The sequence below is a fragment of the Typopeltis vanoorti genome, chromosome 8 (assembly GCF_054136105.1).
Source record: "Typopeltis vanoorti isolate ZY-2024b chromosome 8, IOZ_Tvanoo_1.0, whole genome shotgun sequence".
NCBI lineage: Eukaryota > Metazoa > Arthropoda > Arachnida > Uropygi > Thelyphonidae > Typopeltis > Typopeltis vanoorti.
In genome coordinates, this window is record NC_143556.1 from 92,548,262 (window position 1) to 92,575,075 (window position 26,814).

At 36.2% G+C, this 26,814-nt stretch overlaps 1 protein-coding gene across 2 annotated transcripts in view; it reads right to left on the minus strand.

The window, feature by feature from the left end:
- LOC150104195 (putative aarF domain-containing protein kinase 2) overlaps positions 1-26,814 on the minus strand; it is a 176,937-nt gene that overhangs the window by 72,529 nt on the left and 77,594 nt on the right. For both annotated transcript variants that reach the window (XM_090396824.1, XM_090396823.1), the window contains one exon: positions 2,233-2,361. In XM_090396824.1, coding sequence (XP_090252950.1) covers positions 2,233-2,361 — 129 coding nt within the window. The remainder of the gene's footprint in view (positions 1-2,232; positions 2,362-26,814) is intronic.

Genomic DNA, 26,814 nt, shown 5'->3' on the forward strand with positions numbered 1-26,814 from the left:
ACATTGTTGGTTGCTGCCATAGAATTGGGAGTCCAGAGGTGTGGTTGCCAAGTGTTGGTAGATTAGCACAATGAGTGCAGGCTGAGCAATTATCATGAAAGACTACAACTATGGAGATACAGAGTGGAAGGAGAAAAGGGTGCACATGGCAAGATGGAAATTGAATTTATACAGTTATTAAGGGATAATTACCTGAACAGTAGGTGATGGAGAGGACCAGGGATTTGAGAGTGTTGGATCTGGTAATAGCATCAGAAGATCTATCAATAACTATGGTAGCAACTCTAACACTGATTGGGTAAAGTGACCATGTGATGTTTTAGGAGGTTGCTCAACATTTGGAATTTTCAGTCAAGAAAAGGTTTATGTGGGACTATAAAGCTATTTATTATGACAACTTACATGGCATCTTGAAGCAGTGCCATAGTATAAGAAGCCATATAGAATGATCATCAGTAGTGCATGGGAAGTGACCAGAGATTGTTTGAGACAGGCAGTATCAGACTGCATACCCATGGTCAGAAGGATATACTGAATAAGGATGAGTAGCAATATTAAAGCAGGAGCTATAAAAAAAAAACATTATGGAAGGAATATAAACAAAAAGGTTATCAGCATGCTTGTGAGTGAACCAAGTAGAGGCAAGAAAGATAATCAGTATGATAAAGGAAGAATAAATCAAATTATGAGAGAAGATTAGTTAAGCAGGACAAAATAAATTTGAAATGGGTTTTTTCACTATGTAGCAAGTAAGAGAAAAAGTGATTGTGGAAGGATAATTTTACTCAGTGCTGATGGTAGAAAAATGACAGAGGCAGAAGAAATAATTGAATTGCTAAATAACCTCTTTGCAAGGATGTATCATTCCTGTGGAGACTTGCCAGTTACTGATGTGAGAATGAGTTAGATGAACTGGAGGGACTAGATTACTTGGATGTTGAAGAACATATTGATAATAAAGATAATGAAGTTATTATCCCTCTTTATAAGGCTATGATTCATCCTGACTAATGTGCACAGATTTGGTCACTTGGGTTTCCTGGAGATCAGGAGGTGATGGAGGGGATTCAGAGACGAATGACCAAGCAGGCAGCAGGTTTATGGAATGCTCACTATAAGGATAGATTGAGGGTGTGTGGGTTGCAGAGTTTGGTTAGCTGGCAGAGAGGTGACATGATAGAAACTTAAGTTACTAAAGGGATTCTGTGAGATTGACACAAAAGAAATTTTTCAATACATGAATAGTAGGGTGAGAAGAAATTGTATGAGTTTGGTTAGTAAGGGTTTGAGGACTGGGTTTTTTTATGCTTGGAGAGTGGTGAATGAGTGGAATAGATTGGCATAAGAGGTCATTGTGAGTGCTCCAAGAGTGGACAAGTTTAAAGAGAGGTATGATAGGTATTGTGTGAATAATGGTTGCTGTGGGTCCCCTACAGCAACTTCATACAAAAGAAAATTTTCAATACATGAATAGTACGGTGAGAAGAAGGGATCACCCCTGGAAATTACATGAATGTGGTTAGTAAGGCGTTCATGACTGGAATTTTTGCTTGGAGAGTGAATGACAAGGTATGATAGGTATCATGTGAATAATGGTTGTCGTGGGTCTCCCCATGAAGTCTTGACTCAATGGAAACACCTGTATAATAATAATTATGGTTTTACTGGCATTTAATGCTGTTTAAAAATAGCATCAAATCCTAGTTACTATTAAGTGAAAATATTTTTGTAACTTGTCTGACTAACATACTGCAAATTTTACCTACATAAAGATTCTTTATGCTGACATGACAAAGTTTTTCTCTGTGGAGTTCTAGTCATACAAATTGAAAAAAAAAAAAAAAAAAAGACCATATTCATGCAAAATATTGCATATTGCCTTTATATCCAAAAATTTGTGTTTTCTCTTTCACTTTAGATACTATTTCTCTTAAAATAGAGATGTACCTTCTACAAATTCCAGATCTGTCTTGATGGAACATTGCTCTTAAGGTTAGGGAGCACATCTCCCAAATCTCCTTCAAAATCATGGATCCTGTTAAAAGATAATCAGACCAATTAATAACCCTACTCTTTCCAACTTAGGACATCTGAAGGCAAGCAGAGTTTCTGCTTTGTACTTCTCCAGATATTTTCATGGACAATTCATAAGTTTATTCCATCATCTGTCATTAAGATTACTATATAAAAACAAAAAATAAAGTATAAAACAAAAAACTACACATTACTTACTTCCCAAGTTTCAATAAGCACATCCTTTGTTATTAATGCCTTGAGAGGATATGGAAAAGTGACAAAGGAAGAATTTCTGAAATTTACTCGAAATATTTCAAGCATGTCTGATTCACGAACCATGTCAATCTAGAAAAAAGAAAGTGATCTGAGTAATGTTAAAAAACCTTAGTACTGCCAAACAAAGTACGATTTTTTTTAGAAAAGTGAGATAATTTATTTAGGCAAAGAAAAAAAAATGTTTTGTCTTGCTGACTTTTTCTAAGGATATAACTATACATACAAAGTCTACTTACACTAAAATCCAAACTCAGAAAGTAAAGTATTACAACAGATTAGGAAAACTTTAATTAGTGCATGGCAAATGCCTAATAAGAATTAAAAATTACACTACACATTAATTTGAATATGCATCTGTTTTACTATGAGTTTCTCTTAGTATTAGCTATAAATAATTAATGCTTTTCTCTGGTAATATTGTCTGTAATTTATACAAAGGGGCCAAGTAATGTGTTTCATTGAATGTCATTTTTGTGTACCAGGCTTCTTTCTAAGTGAAAGTCTAACTTGTATAAAATGTCGAATATGTATAAAATGTAATAATAATCTAATATTATCTGTTGATATAATAAAATAGAGTTTATTTTAAATCTTTTTTTTTTTTTGATGTACTACAAATTTAATAGCCTTTTCTGTTGCAAAGGAGTCACAGTTTGAAGAAACTAATATAAACATCTTCCTAAATAAACTATACCTACAGTACTGGGGTGCAAAGAAACCAGCCTCAAGAATTTTAGTAGGGCCTAAAAGCTAATTTTGCAAACAAAACTAAATCAAAGACACCATTGTATTGCACAAAAAATATATTATATTATAGGGGATTTCTATTTTACATGTTATCAAACATGTGGGACATGCAAATCTCAGTTAAGGAATGAGCCATCCAACAAGGTAAAAGAAGACATTGTTTTATCCTTCAGCGATTTTTTTTTTTCTGTTTGAGGATTTCACTTTTTATTCATTCTAAAAAAATCCTAAATAAATATAGCATTATATTTAACAATGGAATCAGTCTAAGAAAATATAGCACAGTCCCAATTTTTGGCCCACATGGATTCCAGAATCAGATGCTTGAATCTTGGAAATGGTTTTACATAATAAGTAAATGTAATCTGAACCATTCATAAAAATATTACCAATTTTTTAATATATCAACAAAGAAACACTTTATAAGAATATACTTTAATGACATTACATAAACATAGTTCTTGGTCATCTAATGTCTTCTATTAGCTTACGAGATGTGAATTACCAGTTGTGCAAGATATCAATTGATAGATCTCAGGGTATATATTTAAAGGTTAAAGCTAGGAAGCTGAGAGGAGACCTCAAGAAAGCCTTTAAGGGATGTAGAGAATTGACCAGGGCTTCAGATCTAAATTCCGATGCTCACCTTTATGTGGGATGTCCCATTAGCAGGTATCCACCTGGATATAGAATGCACAAGAATGGACTAGCAATTTGGAAATTAGCTAAACTAAGTGTATTCTGTATTAGACTTAAACCAATACAAACTGATGGTATAAGATGATATATCATACTGGCTGGGCTGTTGCTCAATTTATTATTATTACACCTTCTATGGAGTCGGCAGACTCACAGTGAGGGGTTCATTTAACTGATAAGATATTTATCATATCCAATCTTAAAATCCTTAACACTACTTACATTAACAACATATTCTGGTAATGCGTTCCATTCACTGACAATTCTCCATGTAAAAAATCTACTTCTCACACCCCTCTTCACCACACTCTTACATAACTTCTAGGGATGGCTTCTAGTTCTTCCCATCTCACCCTCTACTCTTTTTAATCCCCTCTGGAGTAATTGAATAAAATCCTCTAACTTAAATATCTCTATCATATCACCTATTTTCTTGCTATCCACTAAACTCTACAATTCACATTTCTTCAACCTCTCTCTCTCTCCATAGCCAGCATTCCAAAGTCCTGATATTGTCTTAATCACTAATCTCTGGACAGTCTCCAATATTTCAACATCACATTGAAAACAGGTGATCAAATCTGAACACAATAGTCCAAGTGTGGCCTAACCAGTGCTTTAATACAGTGGCATAACCACTTCCTTATCCCTACATGTTAGAGTACTTCTTATCATAGCAGCACTACAATGTGCTGTCTTTGCAACACTTGCAATATGCCTTCTAAGCTTCAGTCTACTGTCAACCATCACTCCCAAATAGTGACTCTATTCCACTTCCTGCAGTACAGCACTGTCAATATAGTAAAAAGTCTTATATTTCTGCACTTCAAAATGCAACACCTTTGCACTTATTAATATTAAAACTACAACACCCACTCCTTTGTCCAAGTCAAAATTCTATTCAAATCTACTTGAAGGGAAATAACATCAGCAGTGCTACTTATAATTCTCCCCAATTCTGTATCATCATCAAACAACCGAAGATCCCCAGTCAGTCCACATGATACATCATTTACAAACAAATTAAACAACAGGGACCCAAGAATGGACCTCTGGGGCATATGCCACTGGTCACCTTCCTTTTTTTTTGAGACTCTGCTACATCATACATAATCTGCTAGTATCGTTGAGAGCCAATCTCTGATCCACCTAGACAACATATTATCTATTCCCATCCTCAGCAGCTTGTACACCAACTTATCATGTGGTAATCTATCAAATGCTTTTGCAAAGTCCAAGAATATGACTGTATATGATTCTCCCTTATCTAACAAACTTGTCATAAAATGGAAGTAAATTGCTAAAACAAGATATTACAATTCCATACTGATCATTGGCCAGTTGATAAAAACACATCACTCCAGCCGATAGTCAAAGGTATAGACAGCCCCAATTAGCAACTAGTCAAGAAACTAGCGTCAACACTCAAGGAGTTGGTAGGTCATTTCCCCCCCCACACACACTCCTATATTAAAAACACACAACACTTTGTAAACAAAATCAAAGACATCACACTGGAAAAAAATGATTTGTTAGTCAGTTTTGACGTCTCTGCCCTCTTCACAAACGTCCCAATCAATGACATAATCCTTCTATTACAGGACAAATTCCCTCCCGATATCACAGCGCTCTTTGCATGTACTACGTTCTGGATATTTTGTGTGGCAAAACACTTTCTACCTACAAAAAGAAGGCACAGCCATGGGCTCACCACTATCACCCCCCCCCCCCACTGCTAACTTCTACATGGAACATTTTGAGCAACGTGCTCTAGAGTCCTCTCCTTTAAAACCCAAAGTCTAGCTTAGATACTTCACGATGTTTTCGTTATCTGGGCCCCATAGTTGCCAGACATTAGACACTTTCATCAGCTACCTAAACAAACAACACAAATGCATACTTAAATATAAAGAGCTAATAAGCTTCATTTCGGCAACAAAAACATTATTTAAATTAAGGGGATGTTAAATCCCACATTGTTTTAAAACCGAATAAGAAACTCAAAGATTGGAATCAGAGAGTTTCTTGCCGAATATAGTATAGTAAACTATAAAGTATCGGCGATCACTAAGCGTCCGCTAAATGCAAGTGGCCCAGCACGTAGTGCAATACCGGAAATCTTGCAGCAAAGTCGGTAAAGTTCTGATCACTATTCTTAGGTATTTACCATAATGTAAAAACACATTTCCTAGGAAATGTATGCTGTTATTATGCTATTTTGTTGCCGAAATGAAGCTTATTAGCTCTTTATATTTAAGTAACTTAATGGTTGCACCTGTTCGGAAACTCGTATAGCAGAGTATAAAGTTCTTTTCGCTATACACTTTGGTATTAACTCGGTCTAGCTACTCACTGATGAAGCCTCAAAAAAGGCTGAAACCGGTCTGGGTAGTGACCTCACCACCATAATGTAATAACAGCATACATTTCCTAGGAAATGTGTTTTTACATTATGGTAAATACCTAAGAATAGTGATCAGAACTTTACCGACTTTGCTGCGAGATTTCCGGTATTGCACTACGTGCTGGGCCACTTGCATTTAGCGGACGCTTAGTGATCGCCGATACTTTATAGTTTACTATACTATATTCGGCAAGAAACTCTCTGATTCCAATCTTTGAGTTTCTTATTCGGTTTTAAAACAATGTGGGATTTAACATCCCCTTAATTTAAATAATTAAACAAATGCATACAATTCACAACTGAGATTAAAAAGCAGAACACACTTCCTTTTCAAGATACACTTGTCACATGCCTTCCTTTGCTGTTTACCAGAAACTGACACATACTGGCCAATATATACATAAAAACTCTTACCACCACCCAACACAAAAACCAGGGGTCATTAATACACTAAAAAACAAGGCTTTGAAAATTTGCTCCAATGAACAAGCACTTAAAGATGAATTAAAAGTTATCAGCAATACCTTCCTAAAAATGGTTACAGCCAAAATACTATCAACAAAATTCTGTACAAGACCTCACTTAAAAACAAAAATAAACAAGACCACAATAAAACTAACCATTCCATACATTAAAGGGAACTATACAACTATACAAAAATACAACCTTAATCTGGCAACTATACAAAAATACAACCTTAAAGTCACTTTTAAACCTTTGGCAAAATTAAAGAACTTACTCAACTCATCCAAGGATCCACTCTCTCTGTTGGCCCACCCTGAAGTATACCATATTCACTGCACCTGTAATTTGCCCTATATAGTGGAAATAGGATGCACAGTTCCTATCAGAAAAAACAGGAACATAAAACACATTAAATATAATAACTATGGTCAAGCTGGTCTTTCTGATCATGCACTGAACACTTTACATAGAATTGACTGGAAAAGAACCTGCTTTTCCAGTCAATTCTACATTCATACCAAAACATGGTATGAATGTAAATTTAAGGAGGCCTGTGAGATTCTTATCAATCACCCCTAATCTTAACAACAGTGATGGTCTAAAAATTCTCAAGCATATGGGAGGCACATATTCTACCCACTTAAGCCTCCCCCCCCACCAAGAGTTAATTATAAATAGGATCATAGATAATCCAGGATCCTAAATCTAATATAACAATTGTCATGTTAAATTAGGACATCATTTTACTGTAACAAAACTATTTACGAGGGTGGTCTGAAAAGTTCTCGGCCTAACAATGAAAAAAACGGATTTATAATTTCAAAATTATTTATTTTTTTTAATTACATAATCTCCCTTAAGACTAATACATTTATTCCAGCGATGCTCCAGTGCCATTATCCTGTTCCTGTAGTGGTTCTCAGTAGGATCTGCAAAATACCCCTCTACAGCTGCAATCACCTCTTGATTCTAAGAAAAATGCTGACCAGCAAGGAAGAGTTTAGTTTTGGGAAGAGATAGAAGTCAGAGAGAGCCAAATTTGGGGAATAGGATGGATGTTCCAACAATTCATAGTGCAGATGCCTTAATTTTCCCATTGCCAAAACATCTTTGTGGGTAGGTGCATTGTCCTGATGAAAGATGATTTTTTTCCTTCTGCAAACTGGATCTTTTTTCACGAATTTTTTCGTCTAGTCTGGTTAAAAGATTGGAATAATATTCCCCAGTTATTGTTTTATCCTTTTATTCAAATTGTTTTATTCAAATTAATAAACAAAATGCCTCTAGCATCCCAAAACACTGATGCCATGACCTTTCCTGCTGATAGAACAGACTGTCTTTTTTGGCGCTGAACAACTGGCTTCTGCCCACTGTTTTGACTGCTGTTTGGATTCTGGTGTGTCTCATCCATAGTAATAAATTGACGCACAAAATCAGTTTTGTTCTTGTTAAAATGCTCCAAGCATTGTTCAGAGATTTTCATGTGAGTGTTTTTTGATCTGCTGTGAGCAAGTGCGGACCCATCTTGCGGAAAGCTTTTTCATTTGTAATTCTTCATGCAAAATATATCCTGTGTTATTTTGAAATGCCTATATTTTCAGGAATTTCACACACTTTGACTCGCCAGTCATCTAATAACATATCGTGCACTTGATCAATGATTTCTGGTGTTACACTTTTTGGACATCGTTCACGTGGATCATCTTCAAGGATGGTACGGCCATGTTTAAACTCAGCAGCCCATTTCTTAATTGTTGAAAACGAAGGAGAAGAGTGCCCATAAACTTTTATGAATTTAGAATGAATTTCTTTTGGTGTTAAACCTTCATTTACAAAGAATTTTATAACCGCACGATACTCATTTTTATCCATTTCAAGGGATACAGACAAAAACACTTTTGCTTTAACAGCTGTATAAACATGTTAAAGATACCAAGCAATTTTAAACCTGGTTTTACTCCATTTTTTCCAAGTAAGCAAACAGACAAAATGTCAAGTTTGCGCCTGCAATTTATACAAGACTAGCTGATCCCACAGGTAGTTCAAGACCAAGGCAACTCGTGGTAAAAGTGGAGCAAGCTCTGATCACTAATCTTAATATTTACCCTTAATGCCAAAACACATCTCCAAGAAGGGGATGTATGATGTTTTGTATTAAAGGCAAGGGGGCCACTACCCAGACCAGTTTCGACCTTTATTGAGGTCTCATCAGTGGGAGCTAGGCTAGAAATACCAAGATTTAGTAATGCAGAACTTGTAAGTATTTTACCAAAACAAGTTACCATAAGGTGTTATAACCTTATGGTAACTTGTTTTGGTAAAACAAGCTCTGCATTACTAAATCTTAAAAAAACTTGTAAGTATTTTACCAAAACAAGTTACCATAAGGTGTTATAACCTTATGGTAACTTGTTTTGGTAAAACAAGCTCTGCATTACTAAATCTTGGTATTTCTAGCCTAGCTCCCACTGATGAGACCTCAATAAAGGTCGAAACCGGTCTGGGTAGTGGCCCCTTGCCTTTAATACAAAACATCATACATCCCCTTCTTGGAGATGTGTTTTGGCATTAAGGGTAAATATTAAGATTAGTGATCAGAGCTTGCTCCACTTTTACCACAAGTTGCCTTGGTCTTGCACTACCTGTGGGATCAGCTAGTCTTGCATAAATTGCAGGCGCAAACTTGACATTTTGTCTGTTTGCTTACTTGGAAAAAATGGAGTAAAACCAGGTTTAAAATTGCTTGGTATCTTTAACATAACTATACCCAAGTTAAAAATACTTTCTACAGCTGTATAAACAAACTATTTGATAGAATGACTTGCAATTTCACGTGAATGCTTATGACTGATGTACCAACTTAGAAAAAAAAATCGTGCCGATAGTGTTGCCATCTATGGTCGAGGCCGAGAACTTTTCAGAAAACTCACGTACATGAAAAAATGTTTCTCTGATGTTGTATTAAATAAAATATAGCTTTGATGTAGTTAATTTATTTTATTTCATTTATTTATTGTAATTTTTTAATTTCACTAGAGGTCAGGCCAGTAGAATATCCGTTGATCAAATCATTGTCTCTTCAGCATACTATGTGAAATGTAATTAAGCTTGTCTCTGTGTATATATATATATATATTCATTTTTAATATAAACTGACTAAAAACTGAAGAATTATAACAAATTGAGATTTATTTGAAAACGCAACGTGTTTCGTCGAGATTAACTTCATCAGACGTTAAGAACATAGAAAGATATTAAAAGACACTGAAAAAAAACATTGAGACACTCTAAAGCTATACAATTATAAAGTTATAATATTCGACTGTAAATTACAGTTATTATGAACTTGAGCTATAGTCTGTGTTAAAGTTCTATTGTTGGACACTTGTGCATGTGTGTGGAACCATGCGATCTCCAGTATCTGATAGTAAGCTGAAAGAGTCAGGCAAATTATAGCTGAGATTATTGTTCATATGAAAAGGGTCCAAGGTGATTTCTTTTGACTCTACAATGCAGCGTTCTACCTCATCATGGCAAACGTGTAGGTTTGAAGTTGTTGTCCAATTTACTTCATGTTGGCGGCTTTTGTTGTTCGTGTTTATTGAAAACAGGACATGGCCTGATAGGGCAGTTGCTCTGGTTCTCTTATAAGCAGTGTCTCTCTGGTGTTCCTCGAGACGTAGGAGGATAGATTTCTCCGTTTGGCCATAGTAAGGTTTTCCGCACTCACATGTGACTTTGTATACACCTGGAAATTGTAGAAGGTTGTGGGATTGTTTGTAGTTGCTGAAACTTGATCTTATTTTTGGAAAAGTCGAGAAGCACATTTGTATGTTGAATTTCTTTAAGATTCTACTCAGTTTTTTGGATAGTGTGCTGATATATGGCAAGGAGATATAACCTTTGGAGTCGTTCTGTGTCTCTACGTTGACGGTGGGATAAGTGTTTGTTGATACTTTTTAAAGAGTAGGCCATTGCTTTTAAAGTTCCATTTAATATGTTGTAGTTCTTTTTTTTAGTTCTTCATCTGACAGTACAGATCTTGCACGATTGATATAATACCCAACTTTTGTGCTGGATGGTGATGTGAGGACGCATGCAAATATCGGACAGATATTTGCATGCGTCCTGAATCAATAAAAGAGACTTTTATTGATTCAGGCGTCTTGGTGAGTTTAACATCAAGGAAACAGAGGGAACTATTTTCTTCAATCTCCATGGTCAATTTTATATCCTGATGGAGGTTGTTTAAGTGGTTGAGAAACCTGTGAAGATTCTCAATACCATGCTCCCATATGAGGAATATATCGTCCACATATCTAAGCCACATTCTTGGTTTTAAACTAAAAGAGAAGATTGCCTTTATTTCAAAATCCTCGAAAAAAATGTTGGCTAATATAGGAGAGAGAGGGGGGCTTCCCATAGCTAATCCTTTGACCTGTTTATATAGTTTACCTTCGAATAGCGAAAAAAATGTTGGCTAATATAGGAGAGAGGGGGCTTCCCATCTAATCCTTTGACCTGTTTATATAGTTTACCTTCAAATTCAAAATAGCCAGAGTTTACACAATGAGATAGTAGAGAGAACATTTTATTTGAAATCTTGTTCTTTAAAATATGGAGAACTTCTTGTGTTGGAATGTTGGTAAAGAGTGCTACAACAACGTCAAAGCTCGCCATGATGTCAGAAGATTTGAGTTTTAAGTCCTTGATTTTAGAGACAAAATCTGTTGAGTTTTTAATATAAGAAGATTTTCCCACATAAGCTTTTAACGATGATGCCAGATATTTAGATAATCTGTAGGTGGGTGAGTCAATGCTGTCTACTATAGGTCTCAGTGGATAGTTTTCTTTATGTACCTTAGGGAGACCATATAGCCTTGGAATGAGTGGGTGTAAAGAACGGATGGAAAGCCGTGTATTTAGTGGAATTTCTGTTTTGTAGGAGATTATTGGTTCTATTGTGTATTTCTCTTGTTGGATCCCTCTCAATTTCCGAATAACTATCTGACTCTAACAATGTTAAGATTTTTTATCGGTAGTCTATTTTATCTAAAACTACAGTTGCATTCCCCTTATCAGCTTTTAAGATGATGATGTCCTTGTTAATCCGTAGATTTTTAATTGCAAGTCTCTCACCAGGGGATATATTATCAGAAAGAGGTTTTGCGTTGTTGATTGCAAGAATTGCTTCTATGCGAAGTAAACTCACGTCTGCAGTAGGAAGTAGCAAAGCTGCTTTCTCCATCTTAGTTAAAAGTAGTTCTTTAGGAATGCATTTTGGCAATTTACTTCATGTTGGAAAGCCTCCAACATGAAGTAAATTGGACAACTTCAAACCTAAACATTTGCCATGATGAGGTAGAACGCTGCATTGTAGAGTCAAAAGAAATCACCTTGGACCCTCTTCATATGAACAATAATCTTAGCAATAATTTGCCTGACTCTTTCAGCTCTACTATCAGATACTGGAGATCGCGTGGTTCCACACACGCACAAGTGTACACCAATAGAACTTTAACACAGACTATAGCTCAAGTTCATAATAACTGTAATTTACAGTCGAATATTATAACTTTATAATTGTATAGCTTTAGAGTGTCTCAATGTTTTTTTTCAGTGTCTTTTAATATCTTTCTATGTTCTTAACGCCTGATGAAGTCAATCTCGACGAAACATGTTGCGTTTTCAAATAAATTTCAATTTGTTATAATTCTCGGGTTTTTAGTCAGTTTATATTAAAAATGAACATATCCCAACCCCGAGTTAATAGTAGTAGTCATATATATATATGTAAATTAGTTTTTTTACCTTGGGTAATGTATATTAGGGTTACTAAGTAATTTTATAAACTTGGTTATTTTACTCCTAATCCCAAGTAAGCAAACAGTTAAGTTTGCACCAGAACGTAGTTCAAGTCTAAAGGTGGTGCAACTCATAGCTACTCACTGAGGAGACCTCAAAAAAGGTTGAAATCGGTCTGGATAGTAACCCCACCCATAGTGCATTGCAGTATACATCTCTTAGTGAGATGTGCTTTATATTATGGAAAATACTAAGAAAAGTGATCAGAGCTTTTCCCACCTTTATTATGAGTTGCACCACCTTTAGAATTGAACTACGTTCAGACGCAAACTTAACTGTTTGCTTACTTGGGATTAGGAGTAAAATAACTAAGTTTATAAAATTACTTAGTAACCCTAATATATATATGTATGTATACTCCATATGATGACCTTAATATGAAAGCCGAAATGTCGGGAAATTAAAATAAGTTTTTATAACACAGTTGTAGAGTCTGTAATTTGTGTAAAATGAATGCTAATCGCCATGTAACACTAAAGGAAAGGATTGCACGACATCATTTTCACCAGTATGATATACACTGATAAAGCGCTCATTCAATAATTCCACTATATCTTTTGCAAAGGTCACTCTGCTGCCATGATTATCCACCAATGTTAACCCACCATAAAATTATACATTCTCTTGCTTGCCATATAGCAGAAAAATTACCTTTGAATTAACCTTGGCCTGACCAGCCAATCTCTTCTTATACTGCACATTTTCTTTCTTTACCACGATCGTCACCTTCCTAGCCTTCACTTTATACTCTTCGTAGGTCCAAACACTACCAACTGTCTTGTACCTCCTCCATAGCATTTTCTTTTCCAACACAGCTTGCTTGATTTCACTGTTCAGAAGTACTACATAGACATAATTAGTGGTACTAAGATGAAGATGATTAAAATAGGTGAGATTCTGATAAACAATATGTCATATTCAGGAAATCAAGGAAAGGAATAAGTACCTATTATCTTTGAATTGAATGCCACTTCAAAACAAGGAATATGTAGCGAGATTTATTTATACCTATGGTCCCACAGACAATTTTATAAAAGAAGAAATGAAAGTCCTTTGAGCAATTAGAGAAGGGAGCTGACAAAAAGGGGGAAAAAAAAAAAGAGAGGAAAAATTGGTTCTCATTGGTGATTTGAACAAAAGAGTAGGAAATGTATCCCAGAATTAATTCCTACTCTGAAGTTCAATTTGGGAGAATAGGACAAAGCTAATAATAATGGTAAGCCATACTTGTTGAATTTTTGTTCAGGACAAGAACTAATCATTACTAACACCATGTTTTAACATAAAGATGTTTTTACAAAGTCACATGAAGAAAAGACAAGGAATGAGAAAGTCTTATTGACTGTGTTATAGTAAACAGTGATACTTAATACAGATACAGGATACAAGCATAGTTAGGAGATTTAAAATATAAAACAATCACCATTTAGTTTTGAACAGGATGAAATTGAATATCATACTGAAAAGAAAAATATGTTGGAAATCTTTTTTTCTTTTCTTGTATGTTTTTTTGAATTAGCTTTCAGAAGAGAACTGCAACCCAAATATAAAAATATTATTCAAGAAAAATTAAAACAGTTTGTAAACAAAAAGAACCAAACCTTTGAGACTCAGAATGGTAGAGTGAAGAAGAAGAAGAAGAAGACATTGACTAATTCAGGACAAAAGAAACATTGGGAAGAACAAGCCAGTGTCAAGCCAAAATCAGCATCAGATTTTGACTTTACAACAAGTGGCTGATAAATCATGAGCATATAAGAATTTTTTTGAGGTTTTTTTTAGATCTCTAAAAAGGCACACAAAAGCTTCCAAGAGAAAGCTTTTGAAAATGATACCATTAAATGAAAAAAATGAAGCAGAGTTGGTGAAGATGAGGCAAGAGATGAAACACATGCAGAGTGAAATGAAAGAGAATTGTATATATTTATGGTAGAGTGAAAAAGACTAAAGTGAATGATGCCATGCAACTAGTAAGTGGCATTGTATGGGGGATTTGATTATTAGAAGCACATGGTGAATGAGAAGATACACAAGGTTTTTATTTTTTGGAATGAAGAATGAGTAGAGTGATTGAGGCATTGAATATGAGGAGTTAAGCAAGTAAATAATTGGTAGTAGGAATAAATGACTTGGCTGTAAACAAGGAGAATGTAAGATTGGATATCATGAGATTGTTGAGAAGAATAAAAGATAATAGTGTGATAGGAAAGGCAGTCAATATGTTGCTAAGGTATGCCAGTGATGAGTTGAAGTGGAGAACAAAGATCATGAACTGTATGCTATCAGAAATGTGTGATGAGAAAGGAATGCACAGTGTGAATGTGGGATGAGTTTGAGGACAACTGACACTATATAAGAGTAATGAATTGCATTCAAATAGTTTTGGTGTGAGTCATCTGGTGGAAAAGAGAATAATGAGCAGAGAATGCATCTGAGCAAGTAAGAAACAATGAGGAAATGCAGAGAGTGAGGAAGAAGGGTCAAAAGGAGTGTTGAATGGAGAAGTGAGTAGCATGAATGTGGAGAATAAGAGAACAAAACAGTCTCATACTGTGAGATTGCTTCCAGCATGCAAAAGGTTAATGCTCAGAGAGGAAGTAAATGTCTGAGTAGACAAGAAAGGAATGGCAAGGCCTGGGATGTAGGGGGAAGCATTTGAGTTTGGAGGGTTCTGGGATGAGTAATGAGAGAGAGGGAGAGAGAAATGGCTTCAGGAAGGTATGGAGAAGTCACATAACAAGTAATATCATAACTTGTTAGAGATCCAAAAATGAACTGCAGAAGTATCAGAAATAAGGGGAATAACATTGTTGCAATGATTGAATTCATTCATCAAAAAATTAGTGGTTAGATGAGGACAGCATCCTGACAAGAATAGAGATGGAAGAGTATGATGTATTCATGAATTTTAATTTACACAAAATCTGAGCAGGAAGGAGAAGAAAAGGTGTGAACAGTGGAGGAAAGCTTTGGAAGATAGTAGCTTGAGGATCAGTAGAAATAAAACAGAGTATGTCCTGTTGCGAAACAGAGTATTATTATTATTATTATTTGACACCTCCAGGCAGTCCAAAGACTCATCGAGGAAGAGTGTGCCAACAGCATCAAACAATTGGCCCCTTCCAACTACTAACCGCGCTCAAACTTACTTAACTGAGCCATTAGTAGCAGAGGCTCTACCAATCGACCAACGTTTATTACAGGGCATAGAAATGCCACAAGTGTCTAGGTTCACATACCTAGGATCATGAATCCAAAGCGATGGATTTAGAACTCGACAGAAGAATCCAATCAGGGTGGATAAACTGGAAGAAAGTTTCAGTATCTTGTGATACAAGTGCCTAGCAAGTAAAAAGGAAAGATCTACAAAAGGATAGTAAGAAAAGTACTGATGTATGGCAGTGAGACCTGGCAGATAATCAAGAGATGGAAGAGAATGGATGTTGCTGAAATGAGAATGTTGAGACGTGCAAGAGTTATAACAAGACTAGACAAGATCAAAAACTCACTGATCCAGGAAGACAAAATATCTGGGAATTAAGGCTGTGGTGGTTTGGTCAAGTTATGTGATGAGACAAAAGCTATGGAAAGAAAAGAAGAGTGAAGACAAAATGTATAAGCAAATTAGCCAAGCAAATAGGAAAAGGATAATCATTATGGGTGATTTAAATTATAGTAATACAGACTGGGATGATGAGATAGCATCTGGAAGTAAAGAAAATGAATTTCTCAAGTTTTTAAGAGACAACTACTTCAGTTAGTGTGTAACAGAAGGTATGTGAGGATCGAAGGTCTTGAATTTGATCATCTCATCACAGGATGTCATAAATGAGGTGTTGAATCTCCCTCTAGGTGGTGAGAGTAACCGTGAAGTGATTACCTAGTTGCCTGCTATATCAGGATTTCTATGAAGAAAGGATGTATGTGGGAATAAAAAGCTGATGATTATGTAAAGCTCAGGAGACAGCATGCAGCTGTAATATGGAATGTGGAGTTGAGTGGAAAGGAGATCAATGCTATCCAAGTGCTCTTCAAAAACTATCTAGTAGAAGGAATGTGCAATTGCATTCCGAGGGATCAGAAGGTTAAATAAGGTTGGTATGAAATGGATGAATGAAGAGATTAAGCATGCAGGAAAAAAGCATTATGGAGGCATCATGTAATCCTTCACACAGGATTAGATGGAAGAAAACTATTGTACTGTTTAGAAGTTGTTACAGATCAGAAAGATTATTTTTAGAGTCAGCCATGGCTATGAAGAATTCTCCTAACTTGAACAAGTATGGTTGCATTAATTTGCCAAAAATTTGCGAGATTTACCTTAAGCTCAACAGTATAGGGAACCAAATTAGAACTTTAGATCATTTGTCCATTACAATTTAAAGCATTTCACTTACTCATTGTCACATATAAACTATAACGTGCTGCTTTGTGCTCTGAAGATGCTGATTTGAAATTCAGCAAAATATCAGCCAGTTAATAAACATATTTTTTTATAAAAGTTGTTAATACCAGGGGCATATATTCAGGGTGTGCTAGGTGTATGGTGCTCATTCACAGAATAGCAATATTATATTTTTGCATTTATTCCCATTAAAGATTCCCTTAATTGTTTCCAGACTTCATGTGATTCCTAAAAGTAAACAATATACTAATGCTTCACGAAGAGGGCACTTTGACGCGTACACATTGCATTACATTCATGTTAATAGCCTGGGTGTGCGTTCAAAATACATACACATTTGAGCCCTTTGAAAACATGCACAGATGGCGCAGTGGGTCAAATTCTTAGCATTCTAGTAGTTTTAAACCACTCAAAAGAGGATCCAGGATGAGCTCTGAGACAATAGCACCTAGAGACTGTGATTGATTGTGTCAACCAATCCAATTGAACGTTGTCATTTGTCAGAAATTGCTTTTCTGAGTTTCATCTGTTTTGTATGCGTGAAGTGTGAACTGACATGGTAGGCAAGTTTTGAAATACATGTTTTTCAAATATGCCCACCAGACCACACATCACATCTGAATGGCTGTCTGGAAATCCCAATATCAAATATATAATATAGACAGGTTCTTAATATATAATTTTCGATAAATTTATAACTTTTTGACCATATTTACAATGGGAATAATATTGTAGTTGAAGGAGGTAAGTTTACTCCTCCTCTTCCAAATTTTACACCTTTGAGTATTTCAAATATATCAACCAAATATAGCATTATCCATCATTATTGTTTTCTAATATACAGTATCTTAAAACAAACACATTGTTCCCCACCTTGTGCAGATTTGGTTACAATTAATTGATAAGTTAAAATATTCAATGTTATACTATAATTAATTGCATTAGACCAATTAAGATGAGCACTGATGTGCTATACACTCTTAAAACTTTCATACATCGATAAGCCACGACAGCACACCCAACTGAAATGAGCACACGACGCCACAGGTAATACCATTAAAATAAGTTATGAATAACATTCAACACCTAAACTTGTCTAAGTTGGTAAGGGTATTTCATCCTCATGAATGTGGCATCATAGAAAGTTTGAGTGCAGTGGAAAGGAAGGAGAGACTGACTGTGAGTGAACATGAGGTATATGATAAACTGAGTATACTTGATGTTAATAAGGTTGTGGGACTTGAAGATATACCATCAAATGTTTGCGAGAATGCACCAGGGAGTTGACATCTGCCTTGAGATATTTCATTAATATGAGTCTTATATTAAGCCAAGTTCCAAAGGGGTGGAAGAAAGGCAAGACTACCACTTCATAAGGTATGTGACAGAACTAAAGCTTCAAATTATAGGCTAATCTGTCCATCAGATGTTGGATTTTGCAGTTTACACTTCCTAACACCACAACTTATGCAGCAGAGGTCGATAAAATCAAAGGCACTTCTCTGGCGTTACACGAACAACAGACACAGATATCCTCTTCACAGATGAGAAGATTTTTACCATTGAAGAGTTGGTTAACTGCCAAAACAATGGGGTATATGCCCCAGATGGTCGCACAGCACATACCATGGCACCCGGGATTCAGAGAGGCCATCACCCCCACATTGATGATGGGGAGATGTATCTAAGTTGCATTTCTGTGAGAAAGGGGTCAAAACCTCTGCCAAAGTGTATCAAGACACTGTGCTGAACCCTATGGTATGGCCCCTGAACAACACCTTGTTTCACAGTAGGCAGTGAATCTTCCAACAGGACTCAGCTCCTGCACACAAGATGAGGACCACACAACAGTGGTTGGAAGTGAATGTACCTAACCACACATCACATCTGAGTGGCTGTCTGGAAATCCCAATCTGAATCTGTTGGACTACAAGAAATGACACTCCAGCATCACCGGCCTGAGGATGGATATGAAGCAAGCAGTGAAAGTGTTTCCATTGGATGTTGTGTGCCACTATCGACACGTGGTCTCACAGACTTCAGGCATGCTTGAAGGCAAAAGGGGGGGCCATTTCGAATACTGAGTGCTGCTATATGCATGCTATACATGTAGTTTGTATGTACTGAAAGCTGTAAATGATTTACTGTTAGTAACATTAAAAAAAAAACATCTTAAAGGTTTATACTGTTTGAGCTATAACAGTATTTATGGCTTGACTAAGTATATATGCAAATGTAGGTTTCTGTGGTTTAGCAGTTCTGTGGGTAATTTTCAGTACTCAGTACCAGTATTGGGATACTGGTACAGAAAAGTTTTATGCAACAAAAGCCTATTAACAATTAATTACACATATCAGATGTTTTAATAACTTCACAACTGTTACATATAATTGATAAACGAGAATACAAATGGTAAATTTGTTACTATATGCATGTTGGAACACTGCTAATTGCTGCTATCATGTGCTGTTATAACCTAGGTCCATGGCAGTTAAATTTTTGATGAAAGCAGACCATACTTAATGTAAAATTAAGCCTTGAGTTTTATTGCATTGTGTGGGGATCCTAATCATTTGCAGAGCTTCTTTAAATTTTCTTGTAAAAAGTTATGATCAGTATATGACATTTTTGTTTGTTGCCAAAGTACTTAGCAAAGTCTTTTACATGTTCAGACATGCAGATCTTTCCCGACCGTCCTGTCTGGCCCTACATAACAAATGCTGCAAGAGCAATGAATTTCATAAATGCTTGGTTTTTTTCATGGGATGATGTGGAAGTTTTGGTGGATGTAGGAATCTTGATATTTTTTGTAAAGGTAAAAAAAAAAGCCACTTTTACATTGCACTCACGGAGCAACGCAGCAACTTTGTCTGTGACATTTTTAATGTAAGGTAGCATGATTGCATTTTTGAAATCTTGTTTGAGTAAGAGAGTTGCAGGAGATGTATTAAGAATTTTTTTGATCGTCTTGGATTCATAACCATTGAGTGTAAGGTTTTGTTTCAGAGAGTGCAGTTCTTTATTCATTTTAATTGACGTGCTTGATATATTGTATGCCCTGTCTCATAAAGTTTTAATTATGCCTATCTTTTGTAATGGATGGTGGAGTGAAGCATTTAAAAATCTTCCAGTTGTGGTAGGTTTTCTGTATATGGAAAAGAATAACCTTTTTTCCTCTTCATCCTCTACATCCCAATATAAAATTTACTCTCGAACTAGAACAGTACAAAAAATTACCATTCCTTGATATCCTTGTTGAAGTAAATGAAGAATCTTTGGACAGAGGAGAGGGATACACAGTAGTATACTTAGATTTTGCAAATGCTTCTGATAGATTACTGCATTGGATCGGAGACTGGCTATCTGATAGGCATCAGCAAGCTGTGTGTGTAGGGGGGGGGGGAGGATCAATATCCAGGAAAAGGAAAGTCACTAGTGGTGTACCTCAGGTCTGTTTTAGGGCCATTGCTGTTTAACCTGTATGTTAATGATATTGATGAAGATTTGGATGGGGGATATTTAGTTGTTTGCAGATGATGCAAAGTTGGGACGAACTATGAAGAGTAGAGAAGATATGGCCTTACAAGAAGACTTGAATAAATTGAGTGAATGGGCATGGAAATGAGGATGCGAGTTCAATGTTGCAAAATGTAAGGTTTTAAAATTTGAGAAACAAAAATGGGATATAGAATTTATGCTTGGTGGGAATATATTGTTGGAAGTGGAGGAAATAAGAAATTTTGGGGTGATAGCAGATAAGGATCTGAAATTTAGGGGACACATTGTCAACATTGCGAGGACAACACAATGAATTCTGGGAATGATACGGTTGACACTGACTTGTAGAAGTAAGGAGATTTTTGTTCCATTGTATAAGGCTTTGATTAGGCCATACTGCGACTAATGTGCACAGATTTGGCCACCTGGTTTTCAAAAGGACGAAGAGATGTTGGAAAGAGTCCAGAGGGGACTTACTAAGGTAGTTTCTAATCTCTGGAATGCCGAATATGAGGAAAGGTTGAGAAGATGCAATTTACAGAGTCTAGCGAATAGGAGGAAGAGGGGTGATATGATAGAGACCTACAAGTTAGTAAGGGGCTATTATAGGATCAATGTTGGAGAGGTTTTAAAGCAAACAGTGGGAGATCTGGGGAGAACCAGAGGATATCAGTGGAAACTGTATAAAGAGTGTGTGTGTGTGTGTGTGTGAGCAAGGGAGTGAGGAGGAGGTTTTTTTTGCATGCAGAGTGGTGAATGATTGGAATGCCTTGCCTGAGAGTGTGGTGTATGTAGAGAATTTGAGTGTGTTTAAAGCATGGTATGATGAGCTGTGTGTATGACAAAAGGACCTCCAAGATGAGTCTAACTCCATGGGGTCTTGGGATAATAATAAAACTATTATACATATTTGTCTTTTCAATATGATATTCATTTTCATCCTGCTCAAAATTAAAATGAGAATATTCCAGATACACTGAAATCTTCTATCCTGAACTAGAATGAAGATATCATTATTAATAATAAAACTTTTCTTATCTTGTGTCTTCTCACCTATGTGAATTTGTACACATCTTTATTTTGGAAAATAAAGATGTGTACAAATTTTGTAGATGTGTACAATTTATTTTGGCAATGAATAGTTCATGACCTGAACATAAATCTACCAGGCACTTATTATTATTAGCTTTGCCCTTTTTTCCAAAATTTCCGAAATGATGCTATATGTCTAAGATTCAATTCCTACTCTGCTGTTACGATCTCCAACAAAAAATCACTTTTCCTTACTCTTTATGCTAGCTTCCTTCTCTCAAAGACTTTTTCACTTCTTCCTTAACAAAACTATGTGTGATCATAGGCAGAAACATGTCTTATTGTTAAATTTCCCATTTTGATATTTGCTCATATCACTCTACTTGAAATTGCTTCCCATTCAAAAACTTTATCTTTATGTTTGGTATCGAATGCATATAACTATTCCTTTGTAAAACTCAATGTAGCTTGGAAGTACCAAAGTGCTTTACATCGATTTTTATAGATGTCAAGTTTCATGAGATTGTTACAAAAATAACCTTGTTTGTCTCTATATATTTTATGCTAAATATTAATGTAAATAACCCTATGGGAATTGACTGTACTTACTGCTTTAACAAAAATTTTAGAACGTAAAAAACAAAGGCAATGCTTTGCCACCAGAACTTTGTATAATAGCTATGTATGAGGACACAAAAAAGTTGTTTACGATTTAAGTGTATGAGAAAGTTGTTTGCAAGCTCTGCGTATAAACATCTTCAAAGAAAGTGTTTATACTGTTAAATAAGCATGGCTGAAAGTTGCCGATTTCTTTAGTGTCAAAGAAATTGGCAACGTTCAGACAAGTTTCCGCTGCCCAACAAGATAGGATTAAAGGAGTGCATGGAGGAGAAGAAAGAATGGGTCGGTCTTAACAGAAGATCAAGGAGTCGTGCCAAATTCTTTTGGGGGGGGGGGGGGGTTACAACCCTTGGCGCAAGGTCCCAGAGAATGTGAAATAAAAAAGGGACTGAACCGAACATCGTGTGTGTGGGCAGTCATCGGCAGTTGGCAGAGAACCAGGGACTCAGTAGTTAAAGGTAAAAATATCGGCAGTAGGATCCAGAGGACTGGACGTTACGGTGAACCCATGCCAGAGGAGAAGAATGGGAATGGCGAGAGAACAGACGATGTAAATACTTGAGCCAAGTGTCCATCGAATGTCTTTTTGCCGTGGGAGGTCAACCGAAGCCGAAAGCCGCAGAGCGATCTTCAAGCCTGTATGCTGAAACCTCTTGCCTGAGCTTTTCAAGTACTGGAAAAATTGTAGTCCAAAGCCCGCCAATATCCCGATGAAACGTCCCTTGAAGCCTAAGGCCTGAGATGAAAGGAAAAGCATAGGGACTTTAGTGCAGGACCTTTGGATGAGTGTGCAACACAGAGCCTCTGTAAGTTTGTTCCATCTTTTATTATACATTCCTTTTGTAATCTAGGAGATATGTTATAGATGGACTGATGAGAAATAGTAATAAGAAGTATCTATAAGAGAGTCCTCTGATTTGTTATTAATTGGAATATAATTTGTGAGATAACTTGGCATAGCTAGCTAATCTCTTTGTGAGTAAATTAGTTTCAATAATTTGATTTAATAAGCTGAGAAGTAATTTAGTAATTATATTGTATAGTCATTTAGTATTGAAAAGGGAAAGTTTGTTTCTTTATGCTAAAAATCTAATGGATAGGTAGAGAAAGTAGCCTCCCTATCGTTTAATTAATGTACTTAGTTATTAATGTAAATAAATGTGTTTTAATTATATGTCAATAGAGTGCCGCCTGATCTTTTCTTTTGCAATGCACTGTTCCTAAATAAACTCAGATCTGTGAGCGGGAAACAACTAAGGCATTAAAAGTGTAGTTTAAGTACTTAAGAAGAACCACGACTGTTTATGTAAACTTTATTGAAGGAATTCATGCTAGTAAGAGAGAGATCTACCAGATGTATTACTAAGTCTTATGCAGATTTAGAAATACTGGTGGCGCAGTCTTAACAAATAAATTTTCCAGTGTTCATAGGCATACGACTAGTAAATACGAAAGGTGGATAAACATAGTAAGCAATGGAATAAGTAAGAAAGGTTACGAAAGCAAAAGCGCACTGCTAATTAGAATAAAGAGTTAATACCTCTGCCTACAATATTAGCATCAGACATCAATTCGTTACACCTTCCTTTCCCTGAAAAATACTGTTTGAATATAATGTCTTATAGCTATTGTTTAAGAGAATCTCACCTATTTTAGTTTTTAGTCTTTTATGTCTTGGTAATATCAATTATGTCAACATGGTACTTCTCTCATTTTTCTGCCAGCTTAATTTCTCAGCCTGCATGACATTCCAAGATCTATTTAAATGTAAAACAAAATAAAACATTATTTTGTTTTACATTTAAATCAATGTGGAATGCAATCTGGTTATGCTACATCCTAAATTAGAAGTCCGTCCTGTGTTTAGTATCCAGGTGGATACATAATCACCACAATTACATAAGGATTGGACATTAGATCAGAAGCCGACCTGATCAGATTTCTGTATTCCTTAAAGACTAAATGAAATTCTCATTCCAGTTATCTATCTTTGACCTTTAAGCCACTCCTGTCAAGTAAGCTGTATCTAGATTTATCTAGATTTACTATTATTATACAGGAACCTCAAATAGTCTGAAGATTCATCAAACCCCACACTATCCACACATTATCTATTGTACCTCTCCTTGAACATATCGATGGACAAAGCACTCAAACTCCAGCCACTCTACTCATTTGTTACTTTCAAAGTGAAAAATCTAATCCTCAATGCTAACTACACTCTTACTCAATTTCCAGTGATAACCTCTAGTTCCACACCTCTACTTACCTGATGATTCCTCTGTATCAATCCTAAAAATCCTTTTAGTAGCTGAAATGTTTCTATCATATTCCCTCTTTTCTGCCTATTAACTAACTTTTGCAACAACCACAAACTCTAAATATACTGTCACAAGGAGCTTTTCACAGAACACTCATTTCCTCATCCACAGGTGACCAGAAACGAACACAGCAATCTAGACATAGCTGTATCCAAGGCATCATATATAAAGAGGAAGGATAACTTTTCTCTGCTTGTTAGTGGATTCTTCAATAAGCAAGTAATCCTATGAGCTATCTTGGCCACCTTCACAATGCGTCTTCTGAACTTCAGTTCCCTACCCACTAACTTCAAAACCAAAGTTTTGTCAATTTCCTGAAGTACAGTTCCAATGATGCATTCATTATATGGCTTGTAATCTTTTCATCCCAAAATGTATACCTTTATACACATACCAGCCACTGAATTAGAAACCTTTATGCAGATATATGTAAATATCACTTACACAGAGTATATGCAAAACAGCTGGTCATGTGTGCAACCAAGTGTTTTAAACGACTATTTAATAATGCTACTGGTCAATAATAGTCGATGATGTTGACCACAATGGGAAAAAACAAAGGATCTTTCAGAGTTTGATAAAAGGCTTTTAGTGGGCATCCTTTTGGCTGGAGCCATGATTATGAAAACAGCAGAGTTGCCTGGTTTCTCAAAAAGGTGAGATATCTCAGGCATTTAATCAGGGAAAAAATAACCAACATTGCTTGCCTAAGAGGTGTAACTGTGGTCCTAAGACAGTCTGTCAGGATGAAATGGCTATCGTCTGAGAAGGCATGTACAAATAAACAGAACTTTTTATGTGCAGCAACTAATCAAAGCATTTAATGACGGCTGTTCCCAACCCACATCTCACTGAACTATGTACAGGGAATTGAAGAGGATCAGTATTGGCAGTAGATTGCCTATATGGAAACCACAGATTTCTGCAAAGAACTGGAAACAGGACCGGACAGAGGAAAAGGAAAAAAATCATGGGTCCAATGAGTCATGGTACACCTTGTTCTGTACCAATGGCAGGCAGCAAATTCAGCACCCAGCATCTCACTGAACTACGTGCAGGGAATTGAAGAGAATCGGTAATGGCAGTAGCACGCCTATATGGAAACCACAGATTTCTGATAAGAATTGGAAAGTTCATCTGAATTAGAACAGTACCAACAGTAGGCAAAGAATTCAGCAGGAACCCCATAAAACAATGAACCCAGCTTGCCTTATAAACACAACTCAAGATTCTGGAGGTGGTTCACAGTGTGGGCATGTTCTGTTGGTAGGGAATGGTTTCCCTGATACTGCTGGAAGATGGGGTGTCCTCCAAGGAATATCCCATCATTGTTGCTGATCAAGTCCACCTGCATGTTGACATTTTATCCAGCAAATCATGGCTGTTTCATTGACAACAATGCTACTGACCATCATGCAAGAATTGTTCAGCAGCAGTTCAGTAAGGCATGACAGCAACTTCCACTATCTTCCCTGACCACTACAAAGCCTGGATCTGCATCCCACTGAGAATGTATGGGACATGTTAGAAAAACAGAACCAAGAGCAAAGTCCTCTTCAGTCAAATCTAAGCCAGTTAAAGGACTGTCTGGTGAATGCCTGGTGTGTTGTAAACATAGATGCATCAACACCTTGTGGAATCTATTCCAAACTGCATATATGCTGTAATTCAGGATAAGGAGGTCTAACATAGCATTAAATAAGCTTCTAATTCAGTGGCCAGTATATGTCATTTTGCACTGGCATCCATTATCTTTTGTCCTTACTGTCAGTTTAAATCATCCTACAAGCTCTCTACACCACCTTAATTAACTATCACACTACCCCAAAGTTACATCATCATCATCATCAGCAAAGCAACTGAATATTTCCCTTGAAATCATTTCCTATATCATTTGTGTACAAATTAAACATCAGTGGTCCAAGCAGAGATCCTCACAGTGCACCACTTTTCATCTGCGTTTCTTGGATTTTGCTCTTCCCTATACAACTCTCTGGTTTACAATTTGCATAACAGAGTTCCATGTACTATTATCCTGTCAAATGGTTTCACAAAATTCAGCAATAGAGTCATGTAGTCATTCCCTTTGGCCAACTCTCAACACACACAGAAGATCATATCCACCCATTAATGAATTCTGATTCTGACCAACTTTTCTACTACCTTCACCATCATTTCTAAGATCTATAATTGGTCTATAATTCCCATTTCTCTATAATTTGCTGCCAGTGTCTTGGAGCCGCCTTTATTAAATTGAACTATACTGTCCTCCTTCCATTCCCTTGGGACTTTACCAAAGCCAAGACTTAAATTAAACAGCCTGGTCAGAGTCGATGCTAATTCCTTAGTACATTGTTGTAATTTGCAGGATGATAACCATTCTAATCCCACAGCTATATTTGTACTCAGATTCTGCAACATTCTGCTTTATTCTTACATTAGTTCCTGTTGCATCTGTCATAGCA